At 37.0% G+C, this 20,509-nt stretch overlaps 1 protein-coding gene across 2 annotated transcripts in view; it reads right to left on the reverse strand.

Annotated features, from left to right (window-relative positions):
- Nucleotides 1-7,387: 7,387 nt before the first annotated feature.
- Nucleotides 7,388-20,509, reverse strand: part of LOC113043232 (transmembrane and TPR repeat-containing protein 3-like) — a 29,822-nt gene continuing 16,700 nt past the window's right edge. For both annotated transcript variants that reach the window (XM_026202469.1, XM_026202470.1), the window contains 7 exons: nucleotides 17,118-17,266; nucleotides 16,915-17,035; nucleotides 16,568-16,679; nucleotides 14,711-14,814; nucleotides 13,466-13,635; nucleotides 12,590-12,816; nucleotides 7,388-10,517 (listed from right to left, as the gene is read on the reverse strand). In XM_026202469.1, coding sequence (XP_026058254.1) covers nucleotides 9,652-10,517; nucleotides 12,590-12,816; nucleotides 13,466-13,635; nucleotides 14,711-14,814; nucleotides 16,568-16,679; nucleotides 16,915-17,035; nucleotides 17,118-17,266 — 1,749 coding nt within the window. In that variant the 3' untranslated portion in view covers nucleotides 7,388-9,651. The remainder of the gene's footprint in view (nucleotides 10,518-12,589; nucleotides 12,817-13,465; nucleotides 13,636-14,710; nucleotides 14,815-16,567; nucleotides 16,680-16,914; nucleotides 17,036-17,117; nucleotides 17,267-20,509) is intronic.

Below are 20,509 nucleotides of genomic sequence, written 5' to 3' on the forward strand. Positions count from 1 at the left end.
CTGCTGCTCCTCAGCGTCGAAAGGAGCCAGTTGAAGTGGTTTGGGTATCTACTCAAGATGTCACCTGTCTCCTGGTGGAGGTATTTCGGGCATGTCCAACTGGGAAGACACCCAAAAGTAGAACTAGGACATGCTTGAGGCATTATGGGGGAAAAGAATGTATGGGTGGTCCTATTTAACCTGATGCTAAAGCAATCTGGTCCCAGATAAGTGCTAGGAGAATGGATGGACCTCACAATATTACAGTTTTTACCATATTTGGTGAGCACAGCAGACTTTTAGCAATGTATTAATAATACATTGGTATATTAAAGGGAAAGTTCACCTAAAAATGAAAATTTTGTCATTAATTACTACTCACATGACATAACAAGAGAATAAACTGTTGAATAAAGACAAGTATTCTTGTATCTTCATAACATTACAGTTGAACCACTGATGTCACGTGAACTATTTTAACACTGTCTTTACTACTTTTCTGAGATATGAGAAAGAATGGATTATACAAAAAATGGATACGAGGACATTTTTTAAGTTAAAAAATTACACACAGTATGCACAAGGAAACCAGAAAGAGAGTTGAAATGGAACAAACTCTACTTTAGACCATTTTACAACATTTCTGTACAGAGAAATGTATATAAGTGCTTAAAAATATTCTTATGTTATAAGTTTTAGGTATTGCATGGCCCCATAGATTTCAACTGTAAGTACATTAATGTAAATGCATTTTACTTGCTTTCACAAACAGATGTACAGATCCAACTTATTATTTATTTTTTTTGTCATAATTGCAAGTTACAGCAAGTCATAAATGCCTTCCATAGAACTTAAGTTAACCCAAAGTATTTCTTCAAGTATGCTTCACATTTCTCTGCTGTTTGTATCTCAGATTCATCACAAACTCATGACATTCCAGGGATTTATAAAAAATAAAAACATCAGTTAACACGCTATATATAGCAAGTACCGGTCTGTGAAATCGCTTAAGCCGGGTCATTTGGGATTTTGACTTTCTGCTTAAACAAAAGAGAAGCTTACATAGCAAAATAGAGCACAGAGCACAGCAACAGCAAGTTGAACAGCAGTGTAAAACAAGTGTAATTTATTTTAATGTTAAAATACTTTTAAGGCTGTGTATGTGTAAATACAGACAACTACAATTTTTAGGCAGATTTAGGCCCTCAAAATATGTAAAAAATAGTGTCAAAACATTACAGATTGTTTGAATATCCAGATCTGTCTGAAAACAGTTGGCTCAACCAATGTGGAGGTTATAATATGACAAAACTTATTAAATTTGTATTGTGTAAATTTGAATTATTGACATTTTAGGTAGGTTAGCATTCTCCGCATGTGAAACATTTGCCTAAGCCACTGGTTCTCAACCTTTTTTACTCCAAGGCCCCCATCCTCTCCAAATCAATACATACTTTGCAGAAATGTCACTGCAGATATTCTTTACAACTTAAAAGTAGCTACTTAAAAGTACATAAACCATAATTATACAGTTACTTATTAAAGCACAAGTCAACGTGGCATACCAAACAAGACCACAGGTCTTTAATGCCATAAGAATATTCAGTTGTGTCAAATTTCAAATGTTTGATATTCAAGTTAAAAAAACTTATTCAGAACTGTTAAATGCAACATAATTTTTAGTTTTGGTAAATGACACTTGTCAATAATTCAAATGAACACAATACAAATTCAATTAGTTTTGTCATATTATAAGTTAGTTAGTTCATTTATAAAACACATATAAAAACAACCACCAAGGTTGACCAAAGTGCTGTACATTAGAAACAATAAATAAAAAGAGAACTTCAAACAGCAAGGTAAAATACACACAGTAAAATGTATTCGTTGTTAAACGCCATAGATAAAAAAAAATTAAACACAGAAAGAGATGATACTGTTTGAATTGACATTGGTAAGCTGTTCCCTAGTTTGGGTCCAACACTTGCAAAGGCTATGCCCCCTCTGTGTTTTATCTTAGTCCTACACACAGAGAGTAATCCAAGATCCCCAGACCTAAGTGACCTAGCTGGGTTATGGGGGATACCAAAAACAGAAAGGTAGCCTGGAACTAAGCCATGTAAACATTTGTAAATTAAGACTAATAATATGCTCCATAAACCAATGGTGTGAGTTTGGGGTGGGGCCATCTGTTTAACTGACCAGTGGAAGACAGAGGAAGCACTCAGGGAGACGTGTTTGACAACGTACGTTGCGTGTATCTTATACATTTCATTATTCAACATCTCTTTTGTTGTTGTTGTTGTTGTTTATTTACAGTGAAGTCTTAAAATGTGATAAAACTGGGTAGCTTAGTCTCGTCTATTATTTAAAATTTATCTAAAAGTTCCAAGGCAGTTGATCCAGACAGATATATCTTTAAGATTACACAATCTAGAACTATCACATGGTAGGATTTCCCTGGAAGCCTGGGAGTAGAGAGTTATCTTCAAGTGGAAAAAGATGCAGAGGTACTAGCATGATCATCTGTAAAACTCCATATGCAAGCAAGTGAGAGTTGATGGATCATGAGTGCTCAAGGCTTTAATGCTTAATCTGAGGTCAGAGTCGACTTCAACACTTTAGCACCTCGACTTCAGTAGCCACCATACGGCTTCCTGTTGCTGATTGCTCATGTCCAGATGTTCTACATCTGAGAAGCTAAACCCAGCAGGAGAGCTCTATGAGCCAAGACTGTCTGCATATAACCTGGGAATTCCCACAATTGTTCTGGCTGAGGACTCTGCATCACAGTTTTTATGAGAGGGCCAGTGACCACTTGGTCCTAAAAAAGCCACTGACAGATCAAATGCAGGAAATAGCCATCGTGGTTCCTCAGCACGTGACATTAACTTTAGCAAGACAATGGCTGCACGATTACGCCGTCAACATCATTTGTTAGTTGTTTTTCAATGATTTAAAGCAGTGGTTCCCAATCCTGGTCCAGGAGAACCCCCAATACTGCCCATTTTAGATGTCTACCTATTCTAACACACCTGATTCAACTCATCATCTTATTTGTGAAGACTCCAAGACCTCAAATGTATGTGTCAGATAAGAGAGACACCAAAAATGTGCAGTGTTGGGGGTTCTCCAGGACTAAGATTTCACTTAATTTTTTTTCATTTAGCTGACACTTTTATCCAAAGCAACTAACAATTGCTTTATATGTCAGAGGTCACATGCCTCTGGAGCAACTAGGGGTTAAGTGTCTTGCTTAAGGACACATTGATGTCTCACAGTGGATTCAAACCTGGGTCTCTCACACCAAAGGCATGTGTCTTATGCACTGCGCCAACACCACCTCCAGTATTGGGAACCACTGCTCTAAAGGACATGTTTCCTGTTTTCTGTAGCTTACAGCACAGTAAAAAAAAAAAAAAAAAGTTTAGCTTGGGGTCTGTCTGATTTTTGTTTTTTTTTTGTGATTTATAAATTTGTCTCTTATGCTCCCCAAGGCTGCATTTGATTGATTAAAATACATTAATATTGTAGGATATTATTACAACTATTTTCCATTTCTGTATATTCTAAAAATATAATTTATTCATGTGATGCAAAGATGAATTATCAGCAGTCATTACTCCAGCGGCTCACATGAGCCTTCACATTTCACAAATCATTCTGTTAAGCTCATTTGCTGCACACAAAAAACATGTACAATTAGTTATTTAGCAGATGCTTTAATTCAAACTGAACGGCTTCAGAAGACTTCAAAAAATATATATTGTTTTATATATCCAAAAGGTCAACTTAATAACGACAGAATGTTCATATTACTTTAACGTCTGCACATAAAAACCACATGACCCAAGCCTAATTGCATGATTAAAAACAGATCTGAAAGTTCCCATGAAACCAAATGGAATGTAGTGCATATGGGTTCATATCATTCCTACATATATTAAAATGACACATTTTTAAAACATGTCTTCATTTGAAGACAATAGTGGTACTTGTTTCATATATAATAATTTTCTATCTTTAACTGTTTTAATTTCATTTTAAATAAATTAAATCATTTTAAATGTATTTCAAATTCCTTGTTTTACTGTTGTGATTTATTTTATTTTTTTTATTATTTAACTTCCTTTTATGTAAATCACTTTGAATTACCATTGTGTATGAAATGTGATAAACAAACATGCCTTGCCTTCTGTCCAAGGCAATAAATGTGTTCTTAGCAACTACAGCCATTAATTTATTATATTTGGTACAGAGACCATTTTGCTTAGCTAGTAAGCTAGTATTGTTTGTTATAACTTTCCCACAAAGTCTCAGCCAATTTAGTATTACAAAACTCATATTTAGATTTTACTGAAGTTGCATTCAAAAACCCATATAGCTCAGACCTGACACTTCTGCTGTAGATAAGGAAATGTCTTGTAATTTTAAAGGTATAATAAACCACAAAAATAAACGAATTCTATATAATAAGGGATAAAATTGGATAAATCAATTAATTATTATCTCATTCCTAGATATATTTTAAGTCAACAAATGTCTTGTATTTTTCATATAAAGCCCTCTTAAAGCATCCTTTCATAAAACATCTCTGTTTTGAAAAATACAGCCATTTAAACACAAACAGAAATGAATAATAGCAAGGTCTCACCAATCTGACCCAGACACATTTGTTCTCATTAAAAGCACACATATGGAAACCCCTGTAGATAACAATTTACATTTGTCATGTCTTGACTCACGTACACTCATTCCTCAGAGATGAGCAAGCATCGCTTTAAAAAAAACTTACCCTCACTTTCAAGATGTATTCTGCTTTCACGTCTTGTTTTTCATTTACTTGTTTTTCATTACCTAATGAAAATGTTTTTTTTTTAATTCAGTTTAAACAATTCTTATTACAATTAGTATTAATCTAATAATAACTTTGTTAAACAACACAATTTTTCCTTAAATATTCAATCAGTGATTCTGAGTACTATACGATGTGCCTGGGGATCCTGATAAACCAGTGTTTGCCAGCATACTTCCTATTTGAAAAAGAAGAACGCTGCTCACCCATATCTAATTATTGTGAATACAAAGGCTGTGACTCATTTGAGCTGATGCATGTGTGAGGTATTTAATTTAACTGATTCATATGCACGCATTGTTAAACTGACATATGTGAGAAAATAAAAAACAGAACAAGATGACCCACGTTGCAAGAAACACATTAGAAAAAGTAATGCATGAAAACAAGTTGTGACTAAACGGGCTATGCAGTCGGACTGGTGTCATATATATATATATATATATATATATATATATATATATATATATATATATATATATATATAATAAATAAACAGCATAATCACTCCAAACTTTGAGGAGATTGGTGCCCCTGGGGTAGGTAGGTGGTTCACAAAGATGACAAGCTCACAAACCATATTCACACAATGTCTTTCTTATCCCAGGGAAGATTAATTTTTAAAGACAACTAATCTTCTATTGACAGTGACGAGATCCAGCCATTCAGTCTGCTTCAGTGCAAGTATTTTATACCTTTTTTTTCTCAAGTGTACATGTATATCTATACTAATATAAAAAAAGGAAAAAATATAAAACTAATTTAACATTTTTTTATTTTATTGATTGTTAATAAATGTATAGTTATAAAAATGCATACATTCAATATCTTTTGATATGTTTATTAATTAGTTGCTTATTAGCATGCATACTGGCTGTTTATTAGTACTTATAAAGTATATATTAGTGCATTATTGTGCAATAAATATATTCTAGATCCCTTCATGTGTTTCCTAGTCTAATGTGATAACACCACTTTTGTCCTCAAAGTTATGTTAGAAGCAGGAAAAATGGGCAAGTATGAGGATTTGAGCGAGTTTGACAAGGGTCAGATTGTGATGGCCAGACTGGTGGGTCAGAACATCTCCAAAACTGCAGCTCTTGTTGGGTGTTCCCGGTCTGCAGTGGTCAGTATCTATCAAAAGTGGTCCAAGAAAGGAATAGTAGTGAACCGTCGACAGGATCATGGGCAGCCAAGGATCAATGATGCACATATGGGGAGCGAATGCTGACCCATGTGGTCAAAGAAGTAGAAGATGGCATGGTCTGATGAATCATGTTTTCTTTTACATCACATGGATGGCCGGGTGAGTGTGCGTTGCTTTCCTGGGGAATACATAGCAACAGGATGCAGTATGGAAATCGGCAGAGGCAGTGTGATGCTTTTGGCAATGATGTAATGCTCCACTCTCAAGTTAGCGCAGCTGAACATGTCTACTGCTTCCTCTCACGTGACTTTCCCTTATTCAATTACCCCCTTCAAACTCGTGCAGATCCACATTATCTTTTTTTTTTTTTTTTTACAACGGACCAAAATTTCGGAGGCAGTGCGTAAACGTGATTGACACAACATGAGGTTGTATTCATTTTTGTTTAATGTGTGAAAATCTCGACCTCATAAAAATGACCTCACATGGAGTCAATCACGTTTAGGCACTGCCTCCGAAACTTTCGTCCGCCATTAAAAAAAAATTTCTTGATTTTCTGCGTTTTTTGCATCCGTAACAAGCATTTTAATAGGAAAGGATGATGAATACATAAAAATAAAAAAAAGACCTTTAGCCTCACAATTTTCCATGATATAACACCTCTAACAGCTAATTTCCGTTCCCCTTACATAGGGCATGGACCAGTTCATGAATTCCCAAACCACAGACATAGCCATTTAAAATGTAATGAGGAATTACTGCTACAAAAGAGTCATTGAGCCTTTAATCCAATAATATAAATCGTGCTCTCACATGGACTAAAAGCATAATCATGTTAAACATCTTGTGTGATCAAATGTCAATGTGATGAAAATCTTGTTTCTTGAACTGGGAGCTCTGCAGACCATTTAAAGCTCAAGTTCCTGTGGTTTAGTCTCCTCGCCCTCCCAGAAACTGCGTATAATTACGTTTGCGAAGGATCTCACTGTTTTTCAACAAATCCTAGTTATGGGCCCTTCCACTCTTGGCATAAGCCTATTTACACAAAAATCCGGTGGCTCTGGTTAATGGGTTACACAAAGATTTGTTAATTACCAAGATCAACATCATGCCAAATTGTTCAACAAATACAACAAAGTGCCACTTGTATGCAACGCGCTTCATTACGCACATATCACATTATAGCAAGCGCCATTGCAACACAAGCTCAAGGCTGAAACCTGAGGCCTTCACAAGAAAAATTACAGTTACAGCCTTTGAGCTACACGTGAGTCAAAGGCGTGGGTGAGTAATCTTGGACCATGTGGATTTTGCAAATCAAATATGTATAATTTCTCTCTGCTGGTGACTCAAAACTTGTTTGCAGCTGCCAGAATGCATAAAAAGTGGCATTTATGAGACATCCGTAATGCAAGTCATTTTTATTGGAAAACCGAAGCTCCCTCCACCACTCATAAGTCAAAACATTAGTCCAAATAAAAAGGTAAATACCATAAATTCTGATGTAACAAACTGGATATGGGGTGAAAGCACAATATGAGTAAACATTAGATGAAAGAGTCCTAAAACATAATTCAGATTCGAGCTGAGCTGAGGGAAACTTGAAATATGACATCACATACAGCTAAATTAGAGTTGAGTATGATGATTTAGTGGGAAATTAACTCCCAACACTTTATATTTGAGGATTAATATGGTGCATCCATGTAAATCTGTCCTTATAGACTTATCAAACTGACAATAAAATGAAAACAAAAAAATTATTCAGATGCACAGATGTTGCAAACGTGTAGCAATTGAGGTCCTTGCTCAAGTTTTATGAGTGAACATCTCAATTGGCAAAACAGCCAATAGCGCTGTAAACTATAGAAGTCAGTTTTGCTACTTAAAATGGCTTTATTAGAAAATAACATATGTGACCCACATTGGTGTTAAAATCACTAGTGTTGTAGAATATATGTAAATGCACTCTCACATTCTTTGAGGACTCTGCCTTGACAGATCAGTGAGCTCTCAGGTACCTTTTTTCTGTTAAAATCTTCAGAAAGGTCAGAGAAGATATTTCAGGGCTTGCCTTCAAAGTAAACCGTAAAACGGAGACAGCATTCCAACAAGAACACATGGTTATTTCAGCTTCACAGGAAACAATATGCTCAACTCAACTCCAAGCGCAACATGAATATTTGAAGTTCATCTGCAACACATTAGAATACTGAAGTTACACACTGGCATGTAATCTTGGCTTAGAGAATGAATGATTGATTCTTTCCAAATAGAAAATCTAAAAAACAACAACAACAAAAAAAAACAGAAAAAATATGGTCTACGCCGGGGTATTCACCATATTAAATGGCCCAAAAATGACAATTCTGTCATCACTCACTCACCCCATGTCGCTTCAAAGACATTTTAAGAACTGTTCTGTTAATTCCTGTCAAAGCAATTGTAATGAATGTACATTAGAGTTTAAAAAAGCAACATTGTAATTTGTAGTTGTCTTCTTATGCCATTTGGCAACTTTGCACGAGAAAACACCGAAATAAAAGTCATTCATAGAAAATCTGCCTCTACAGCGAGCTGTTAAGTACTGCAACTGGACTGCAGAATCGGCGAATCATACCAATTCAAAAACATTATTCAAAAAACTAGCTTGACCAACTAAAATGAGATTCTGTTTGTTGAACAAAGCTATCATGCAGCACAGAAGTCACTCGACACTTTTGCATCTTGTATAAAAGTACATGGGAATAAAAAATGTCTAATGTTTTACAGAAGTCTGTCAGTCATACAGGTTTTGAATGACATAAGGGTTAGTAAATGATGACAGATGTTTAGTTTTGGTTGAATTATTCCTTGAAGTTTTTTTTCCCGATTATAGCCTGATTATAATTTTACGGAAATGTCTTTGTGGGGAGAACAAAAAAAAAGCCACAAAAAAAAAAAAAAAAAAAGTCTGCCTCTGCATGACCGATTTGTGAAATCAGTGAGAGCCCAAAAGGTATGCGAGCCATACAGATAAATCCCAGAAGCCTGCAAAAAGAGGGCTGAGGAAGGGAGGTGACCCTAATTCAGAATGAGATTATGTCAGAGGATATAATTAAACGCTGACACCATTGGGTGTCAAAAAAAACAACAACAGCAGCAATAATGACATGAATAAACAGCAGCAGTGAATTGGAGGAAGTGCGGTGATGTCATGCAATGAGGGAAGGGGTCTGCTGAGCTAAATTACAACAGCCATGTGACGGACCACCCAGAGGCCCTGCTATGAAATGGGCTGACTGATATTACCAATACTTTATTTGTGATTATGAGTAATACTTGCCAGTGGATTGGTAAATTAAAACAAAAAAGTGACAAAAACTAATCCAGTGACTCGAATATAGACAATCATAAATAAACAATATAGTAATAAATGATTTTTTTTTTTGGTAGGGATTCTTTTTAAAAAGTACCAAATTTTGTGAGAGCACACCTGGTTTTTACCGGTTCAACCAAACAGCTTTATATAATTAAAGCTGTGGGAAAAGGAGGTATACCACAATATATAAAAGACACAAAACAATCTAACAAAAGTGCAACAAAACATGCATAATCAAGGTCTCAAAAACAAAAAAACAGAAGGGTCTCGCACTTTAAATAAAAATAGTGTGGTGGTTTATAAACAAGGTTAATCGCTGCTTAATATGCGTTCAATCTCCTCCAGTCTCTTCAAGGCAGCTGCCCTTTTCTTTTCTATATCTTTAATCTCTTTTGTGGATTTGCTCTTAGTCCGCTTGTCAGTTTGGCCCGCGTCCAGCTTCTTTGATTGGCCATGGCCCTGGCTGTTGACGCTTTCTTTGGGGGAGGATTTCCTCAAATTCTTCTCTTTCCTGGCCCCCTCTCCTGCTCCTGAGGCAACTCCCTGCCCTTCCTCCTCCTCCTGTTTGTCCTGTTGTTGTTGCTCTTGATGCTTGGCCGATTCACTACCACCCTCTGTTGGTGCAATAGTCTGTCCGGCAGTGCTCATATCAGCCATTTTGTTGCGTACGATGGCGAGGTGCCGTCGGATGTACTCTTCCTGCGGGGCCATAGCGAGTGTCTCCACCAGACAGTGCTCGGCTCGCTGGAGCTCCCGTTCTTCAAAGTACACCACGCAGAGGTTATGCTTGGCCTGCACGTTGCTGGGGTCCATGTTCAAGATGCGTTCGAAACAGGCCTTGGCACCAGGCGTATCCTTGCGGTGGTTCATGAGGATGTCTCCCTTGAGGATCAGGCCTTTGACGTGCTCCGGGTGGTACCGCAGCAGCTCCTCAAGCACCGGGAGAGCATCCAGTTCCCGTTGTGACTGAGAGTAGAGCAGGGCCAAGTTAAACAAAGCGCTACGGAAGCCGGGTTGCAGCCGAATGGCCTCCCGCATCCAACGCTCTGCCTCTTCGTTCACGTTAGCGTCCATTGCCAGCATTCCCAGGTTGAAGTAGCCATTAGCATCATCCGGCTCTTCTTTCACGTAGGTGAGAAAGCGACGGTTTGCCTCTGGGCGAAATTTTGCCTCGCCTGTCAACGAAGAACGTTAGAGATGCAACTATTACAATTAAATTAAAAAATAAACAAGTGATTAGTCAAATTGCTAAACAACTAAGGATAATACAGACTGTCCTCATTTAATGATGTTGATCCATCCCATGTAAGTCTCCTTTTTTTAAGTGGACCACCAAAGTTATTCATACCATATTGTAAAAATATGTCGACACAATGAAATTCAATGTGGGAAAGGATGTTTTGCAAGGATGTTAATTTTGGTATTGTAATAAAGCAAACTAAACCAAAAAACAAATGGTAAGAGAGTACTGTCCCCAGATGCCCTTGGTGCTATAAATCTGTTGAGCAACTGAAGTAAAATAAATGAAAATATGGAATATCCGAGAATGTAGATTATTTAGATGAAGTTAACTCACATGAATTAGTTTTATGCTTTATGTCTTTGTTTTGATTAAAGTGTCCAAAACCCCGACATGGCTATATCTAGTATTTTGGCTCGGTTATTTGGCTTTGTAACAAAGTCTACGTTGTTCACCATCCTATGTTGCAATGATGAGGTCAGAATGAGGGTAAGGAGGGTCGGACAGCTTTTTAACACCCCCTTGAAGAGTGTTCAGAAGAACTACTGTAGGAAAAAAATGGGGAAACCATGGAAAGCAGGTTAAATTTAAAACAAACTTGTTTTTATTTGAAAACCAATACAGATGGGCACAATTACAAAACTGAATGAAAAAAATAACAGTTTTGTAAAGCAGGCCTGTAAATTGATCGCAAAATGCTTCCTCAGTCACATGATTAAACAGTCTGTACAACAGGCCTAAAACCATGTGCAAATAGAGCCGTTGTATTCATAGTATTTACATTGCGGCAGCGTAGGTGTGCTAATCTCAGCTAATGCCTCACTTGCACTGCAAGAATCCATCAGTCTTTCCTGCTATTCAAAGCTAATAGTGAAAAAATGGCATAAAACTCAAAGTTAGGCTCAATGAGTCACAATTTAAATGTATTGCTTTTGGATCAAACGCTTACATTCTTAGACATGAGAACATGACCCGAATTAGGTGAGAGGTTGCTGCCTTACCTTGAGGTGGCACGCAAAGAATCCATAGGTTAACAATTTGGCTTACGCTCCTGACGTCTAACCTCATGTGACTCTAACATTAAAGGTTCTCTATGTAAGATTTTGACTCTACTAAAGCATAAAAATACCATAATATGTTTGCAGATATCTAAGAAACATTCTATGTTAACAAACTAGTTTATCTGAAAAACAATGCTGCAGTCAGTTATTATCCTTTGAACATGTGTGTTCAGGGCCAGAATGTCTGTCTTTGTTTTGGTTTGTGAAACCCGCCCACTGCTAGCTTTTTCACTTGTATTTTGGCCTCCCGGGTTGCCAGTTGGCAGAAACACAGCATGCTTAATTTCATTAATCATCAAATGCACTCGTTCTTGTTTGTCTTCAATCTGGAAACCTGCGTATGTGTCAAGTCTGAGGAGGAGCAGCCAGGTAAAAAAAATCCTCTCCAATATTTTCAATTTGGACCGCAATATCTAGTTCAACCACTCTCTGTGTCAATCCTACATACAGCAACTTTGACTAGCAAACTGAGTTTAGTGAATACCTCACTGTTTCTTGTAAAAGACGCAATGTTTTAAGATCAGGTCAGAAAAATCTAATTAGGGAGTTTATTTTGTAACATTATTTCACTAGAACCTAGTGAGCTACATGAGCAGGTGGTACTGGATTTTAAGACATAAATGGCACAACGCAAATAGTAGGTCTCATAGCCAAATTTGAAGGCATCATAGCATCCATATTTCATGAAGGCGACCAAAGACTTCAAGACAGTGGAAGTGAGAATATAATGTAGACTTTAAAACTTAATGTGTTATAAAGGGTATCAACTGTGAGTTGAGTGCCTGCGTGCCATGCAAAATTGCTCCTCTTATAGAGCGTTTCAAATTGCTTAAGATGTTTTATGATATAAGGATGCTTATTAGGCAGCAGCCTATGTAGGCAGCTCACTAGGTTTTGTGACAGAGCAAACTTCATTGCTTGTTTCGAATTGCCATAGCCCACACACCTGACTCTTGCATTAGAAGTGCTGAGTTGAAGAGTGCCAGTCTGTGCCGTGGATTCAGGTCCAATGCACGATTAAAGTTTCTCAAAGCCTCTGAGGGGTCCTTCATCTCAATATTGACAATTGCCAGATTGTACCACAGGTCTGCATTGGTATGGTCCAGCTCCAGTGCTCGTAGGTAGGCGTCCTTCGCCTCACTGGGCTTGTTCATTTTCAGCAGAAGCTCCCCTCTGAGTTTTGAGAGAAAAAGACATTTTTGGAATACCTCTCGCAGGACATCTCAGAAATCTAACACACATGTACAACAAGAAAGATCAGTTTCTTTAAGAGATATTTTCTTAGCAAATAGTTTGAGTAATAGAAAGGTATTCGTTTTTTTTTCTTTGGTTTGCCTTGTACACTTTTCATAGTGTGGATGAGAGTCCTGACATTCACAAGAACCAAGGCATTCCAGTAAATCCACTTTCAATAGCTTATCTGATCAACATTTCATTAACAGGATGAGACATGCAGAGAGAAATCAGAAAGTGTGAAGGCCATGCAAATTTTCACTTCATGCAAAATATAACAAAATCAGGGAACACCCCAATACTCTCTTACTATGGTATGTGACTTCAGCGCATATCTATGAGAAATGTTTTCTTACGGATAGCAAAAAAGGTGTTAAATTGCAAGACACGGCGGTTTAATTCTTTTCAACAATTGTATTTCTTGAATATCATCCAGTGTATACATGGGCTACAAAAAACAACACCCTCAATAACCTCAAATCCAAAATATTGTCTGAACTACAACTCATTCGGTTTCATTTGGCCATGTCAGCAAGCATGCAAGTACACAAACACATTTTTGACCCTGTCAGCATGAATGGAGACTTGCCGACTGATGTAGGCTTGCTTGAAGTCCGGTCTCATGCTGATGGCCTGCCTATAGAGTTGGTCGGCTTCCTCCAGACGGGAATCATTCGCCCGAATTAGGTTTGCCAGGTTAATGTAGACATTCAGATGGTTGGGGGCCACACGGGTTGCATACTTCTTCCCTGGAATGATCTGCCAATATGTTTTGGGAAGGTCAGCCAAGGTTGTAACCATTTACATATACATACATTTGACTCTAAGTATAACAATAATATGTTCAGTATGGGTTTTCTATACATTCCAACATGAAATATAGGCCCATGTGAAATTAAAGGCCATAAGTTCAGTTTTGAAAAAGTCAAGCAGAAAATATGAAACAGCAATTTTTAAATAGCCAAGATGTTGTAGGTACATCACAGTCATGAACCACGGTTTGCTACTTGCTATTTGCGTATTGAGGAGCATTCACATTCTAGAGATCATTTGATTGGACTAAAATTAGTGTAGTACAGCATGAGTCATCATTATATTTGGTCTATTTTTCCAATATAAAACACTGTAAAATTTAAATGAACATATTACTGTTAATAAATTTGGGTTCAGTGTTTTTTGGGAGGAAAGAAATACACTTATTTAACAAGGATGCTTTAACTTGATCAAAAGTTACAATAAATACATTTCTTTTTTTTCTTTTCTTTTTTTACATAAATGATCTTATTTTTAACTTTCAATACCATAACCATACTGGCATATTGATGAATGCTGATACACACATACTAAAACCCACAAACTATTTCTTATTCAGTTTAGACAGTTTTTTTATTACTTTATGGGCTTTTATTTATATATAAAAGAGAAAGGGGGAACAAGATCGTGGACCTTTTAACAGTCCCTGTGAGCCATAAAATTTTATTACCTTTAAAATTACAGATGAATTTGTCTGGTTTTGTAACATTCAGGCAGTGAAAGTTTATCTTGAGATAAGCTAGGTCATTGTCTTGGGCCGTACAACACTATGGCAGTGCAAAATTAAAATTATTGCATTTGGCTCAGGAGAATGCAGTAGGAGCGGAGAACAGGAAAGGAGGTAACAAGTTTTCTTGTGATGGACAGCAAATCATATCTGAACTGGATATCTAGTAATAAACAGAAGACTGTTTAGAAGATCGTTAAAGTTGGGAGATGGAAGTATTTCATTGTTTACATCAGCGTTTGTTGGCAACCTAAATATAAGAGGGAAAAAAATTCTCACATGGGAATTTCATACCTGTGGCATAAGGGATTTTGCAATTAGATATGCCTCCTCTGCCTCTCTGGACCGGTTTAGGTTTTTGTAGGTTCTCCCAACATTCATGTGGGCCCCAATGTCATCTTAGAGGATGAAATGTTTAGTATAGAGTCATAAATCAAGAAAATGGCACAGACTAAACCTCGAAGACAGTAGATAGTGGAATGTGAATTATATGGCTTGAGTGCAACAAATAATAACGGTTACATGCAGCTGACCAGTTTAATACACAGTTGGGATGAGAACCGGCGGGAAAGACCGGGAAGAGGAAAAGCACCTCCTGTGAAAGTACTCCCTTTACAACCTTTTACAGCCATGTGGCCCACGTAACCTCAAACAACACAGAGCTAACAAACAGTGTCGGTAGGTTTCGATGTGTAAAACTGATAACGCTACCAGCATTTTCTAAGAAATGCATGGCCACACTCAAGCAGTATAGAGTTTTTTGTTATGAAAAGCAAACTGACTGTATAGATAGCCTTCACAGGATTTCTTCATTTATTAATGGGCTTACAGAGTTAAACTGGGAAAAACACATCTTGGGTGGTGGATCTCTCAAGTCACATTAGCCCAATAAACCAACATAACTTAAACAATAAAAGTCTAATGGCTTTGGCAGCCGCAATCGTCTTTCTCATATGTAGCCTGACAGAAGTGCAGAAAAGCCAACACAAAACCTAAATCCTCACCTTATCACATCAAATCCTAAAATTCATATATTCTTAAGACACTTAAGTGCAAAAAAATAGTTTTAAAACTGCAATGTTTTCATACAGTCCCAAGAAATACTACTTGTTAGCTTATACACAATTTGAAATTGTCTTTAACCTCATGCCTCCAAACTTATAATAATAAGGCAGAATTTCCCACACCTCCCTAAACCAACATATCCAATGAGTTTTGTTTAAAATAAACTCCATTTTAACTTTGTCTGCCAAAATTTTCTAAAGTACTGATGGAAATATTACATATGCAAGTCTTTTTGCATTTTGTGTTTGTGGAAAACAATGTGGTGCAAAATCATTCCCAGAGACGCACTATCATTTATCATTAGCACATCTGCCGTAATGACTCCATAAATCCACATAAGGTCCACACAATTAAGATTGGCCTCATTTACTTCCTTGATGTTGTTATTGTGAATGATTCATTGTTGCTAAAATTTGTTTTGTATAATCTTTGATTAAAATGTAACAACTCGCTGTTCTTCTGAAACAGTTTTCCCTTTTGCTGATGCTACATGGCTAGTGGATAATATAAACTAATAGCCAAAAGGCTAATTAAAGGGGTCATATGATGTTGCTAAAATAAACTTATTTTGTGCATTTGGTGTAATGAAATGGGTTTATACGAAACACACAGCATCTTCACAACATGGCGGCCGCGGTGGAGCAACAATAAAGTTACGCCTTCTTTCTTTGCAAGAACATTTGGGCGGTGTTATGCAAAACCTCCTACAGTGTGACGTAGAAATGTGGGGCCATGTTTAAACGAGCCGTTTTTGGAGGGCGTGGAGAAGTCTTAACTTTTATAAAGATTTTCTCTTTAGGTTTGAGACTTTAGTCTTTGCAACTTTAGGGATCTTATCCATTCACGAACAGCTTGTAACACTCCAAAGAGAAAGGAAAACATGAAACACATCTTATGACCCCTTTAAGCATTCAGTCTGGCTCCATTATCAGAATGCACTGCCCACTCCAATAAATTCCCAGTGGGAATCCCCATTCTACATTTTTCCCTCATTGAAAACCCGTTTCCTGCACAATTACGGATGCAATTTACTTTAAAGATGCTAGGGTAAACTTCAAAAGATAATCTGGGAAATGAGTCAATTACCTGGTTGCACTCGTGTGGCCTGAAGGAAGTATCTCAACGCTCTTTCATAACTATTTTGATTCTCCAAAGCATGTCCGACATTGTTCCAGAGTTTGGCATTGTTCCTGTTTACCTGGAGGAAAATGATTTTGAAATGTTTCAGGCCAGGCTGACATAACAAATCATATTTTCCAGACATCATTTCATTGTACTCTAGTTTACTCTAGTCTGGATTCACCCTTTGATATAAAGCAGCGAGCTGGATTTATTCAAAGTAATGATCTCAAAATACAAGCATACAATATGTATGAGCCTGTGGCCTGATGTGGATATATAAATCAATAATGTGTCCTTGGATGTGTTCGTACTTTCAGTGCAGATGTAAAAAGCGTGTATTCTGACTCCCAATCCCAGTTTCTGTTGAAAGTCTTCACAGCGTGTGTTGTTAGAAGAACTCCCATGAGCAGCCAAGACGTTTTCTTTAGGCCTCTGGATAATGTCACAAAAACAGGGAATGAGTCTCTGAGCAAGTCATTTAAATGGAATAAAGTATTTGTTAGAGGATGTTTACCCTCTTTGGGACAGGAGTTTAAATCCATGGGCTACCAAAACACAAAATCCCATACTGGGCACGTACAGGACCCTTTCGGCTACAACAAAGCCCACAGGGAAAAACAGGTTGGAGGCAGGGATAAAAGGAAGGACGATCAACGACAGTGCCTTAAGGGAGCAAAAAAAAAACGAGAAATCATTCAAATATTTGTACTAAATGTATAGCTCCATCCTAGAATGAAAATGTGTGGTTCTTTGACAATGGTAATAAAATAAAAAAAAATAAGCACAATATACATACATATTTCATTATTATTTCACAAGAGTGAATAAACGCATTGCTCATATCTTAGATGCCTTCTGGAGACATTAATCATAGGCTATTTACACAACTTTCTTTTGATCTTCAGCAATAACACAGTAAATTACATGGGATGTTTGAGCTCATGACCAGGGGTCTGTACCAAGGAGAATGTATCGTAATAAAGAAATAATGGAGGGTAAAAAGGAGAAATATATTTTCTTTCATCTGTGGAACACGTAAGGAGAGATTCTGAAAGATGTGCTGGTTCCTCTTTATTATTGCTTTTTGGTCACTCAGACTGAAGCTCTCAAGCTTTAAAAAGTACAGTAAAAAAGACTACAGTATGTAATATATTCCAACTCTCCTTATGTCACATGACAGTTTTGTATGAGGAATGGGCTACAATTTAATTTGTTGTTCATAGATGAATGTACTGAGAATAGCTATTATGAATGTCAACATTTTTGATAATGCTAAAACTATACTTTAGGACTGTTTCTCACACAAAGATATCACATGGCTCCAGGAGACTTGGAACAAGTCACATTGAGCAGTTTTAAGATTTTTTTTGTAAACATTTATTGTAATTGCACAGAAAAAACAAGCAGCATGTTATTCAAAGAAAGAAAGTCTGGAAATAAGTCAGGATTGAAACAATGCTTCTCTTTGTGAACATACATTAAATGGGTAGTTTAGCCAAAAATATTTTGTCATCATTTACTCATGTTGTTTCAAACAAGTTTGATATTGTTTTCTTTTGTTGAACACAATTTTGAAATAAATAAATGTATGTATGTATGTATGTATGTATGTATGTATGTATGTATGTATGTATATATATATATATATATATATATATATATTTATTTATTTATTTAAAAATTGTGTGTGTATATATATATATATATATATATATATATATATATATATATATATATATTATATATATAATTTTTTTTTCAATTTTGTTGTATGGAAAATAATACGAAAGTCAATGGCTATAAGCAACTGTTTGGTTACCAACATTCTTCAAATGTATTTACTTGATTTTATCTTGTCTTTTGTGTTCAACAGAATAAATAAATTTCAGTTTGCAACAACATAAGGGTGAGTAAATGATAACTTTAATTTGAGGGTGTACATTTAGTGTACAGCTTTAGTCTCTTCATGCAAGCTAAAAAATTTTTTTTTTAAGCTAATATCAAATGTTTCTCAAGACTTTCAAGCCTCCAAGCTCTTGACCCCCTACGCCAGGGCCGGAGCCTGGCGTAGGTTTGTTCCAACTCTGCTCCAACACACATACCATGTAATTTTCAAACAGGCCAGGAGGACTTGATTAGTTGGATCAGGTATACGTTTAATTAGGGTTGAATCCAAACCCTGCATGGCTCTGGCTCTCCAGGAATTGAGTTTGACACCCCTGCCCTATGTGAAAGTGCAAATCATTGCCCATTCACTGAAGAAATTACCTGTTTTTTTTTCCTAGCTCTTTGAAATCTAATGCAAGAAAGTAGAAACGCCAGTCTCTTTGGCAATCCAATCAGGGATTTGTCTTAAGTGGCAACCCTGAGTGGGCACAAAAACGGCCAACCAACTGTAAACCAAGAAATTCCATACGCAAAAAATATTGGATTTAAATGTTATCATTGTTTGCTCCAGACAAGCTTGTGCAGGTCTGAATGCTAATCACTCTGGTTTCATAAAGCTTTGTCTGAAACCAAGACCATGAGTTTGATTAATCTGTAACTAAACCCAATTATACATGCTTGACCTGTAGGAGAAGTGCAGGAAAATTACCAAGCCACATAACCACGATGGTCCGAGATAATTTCTCTGAGTGGTGGCAATGTATGATTGATTCAACACAAATGCGAACATGTCACTGCAGTGATCCTCAAACATGGTACTTTTCATCAAAACCACAAGCAAACACGCCTGTCTTGCACAATGCATGCCAGGCCACAAGATGTAAGATTGGGATTATAGGTTTTATTTAAGAAAAGCACCTTATGACAAGGTGATGGATCAGGATTTTTTGAAACGCTGAACCCCTGCAAGGGCACAGCCCTTGGACACCCTGTTTTGAAGAACAAACTAATTTTGTTTTGTCTAGCTACGGCTAATCTCACTCTTTTATGGGCAAGAGTCCCTTTTCAAAATCCCACTCATATTTACGAGTTTATCATCAAGTAAACCACAGGGGTGCCTTATAGAGGTTTTTTTTTTTTTTTTTTAAATCGAGCAATCCCAAAAAAAACGGGGGCATTCATCTCATATTGTGCGGTCCTGAAAGCGAATCGCAGAAATTGGTTTTGGCAGCAGCTTCAGAGTGAGTCAAGAACCAAAACTGTCATGCGTTGCTTACGCAGTGGTGGATTTAACAGGGCCGAAAGCAGCAGTATGGGGAGCATCATATTTATCCAATTTGCTTGACACTTTAGAGACCAAAATCAATCTTGATGAAAGAAGTTTCTGCACAAACAAACGCTTTGTCTGTGGTTATCATAAGCTGTGCACTGCATGCTGTTTGGTTGCTTTGGAACATGCAACACACAAAAAAAAACCTTCAGAGTCAAATTAGCCAAACTTTCACACCAAAGTGTTTCCTGTTTGTTAAAAGTGAATGTCAAGGGGCTTCACACAGGGAATCATTAAAATAACTAATTGGGCCAAATAAAACAGATTCAGAGGAATATCCTCGTGCAACCTGTTCTCGGTCTCCTAACGAAGCAGACCAGTGCAACATGTTAATGCCCAAGCCCTCCTCCTTCATCTGTGCGCACTGTCCATTAATAATGATTTGTGGCCCCCTGCTCTCCAAGAGCGGCCTCTGCCAACAGAGTGAGGAAGTTCACCAAACTCTGTTGACAGCGCGTGGAGACGCAGATGAAGAATTCACACCACTGTTACACAACAAACGAGTGGAGATATGAACACACAAGATAAACGGACTTCAACTGTGACATTGCGAACTCTTGCGAGCGTGGAATCGGCCAGTGGTCGATCATATGTAGACATCAGAGCTGCAGTACAAGACTCTTAAGACGTTAACGTCTTTTATGATGAACGAAAAAAAAACAGCTCTTTTGGCTGTAAATTGAGAAGAA

This window comes from Carassius auratus, chromosome 25, assembly GCF_003368295.1.
Source record: "Carassius auratus strain Wakin chromosome 25, ASM336829v1, whole genome shotgun sequence".
In the NCBI taxonomy this organism is placed as follows: Eukaryota; Metazoa; Chordata; class Actinopteri; order Cypriniformes; family Cyprinidae; genus Carassius; species Carassius auratus.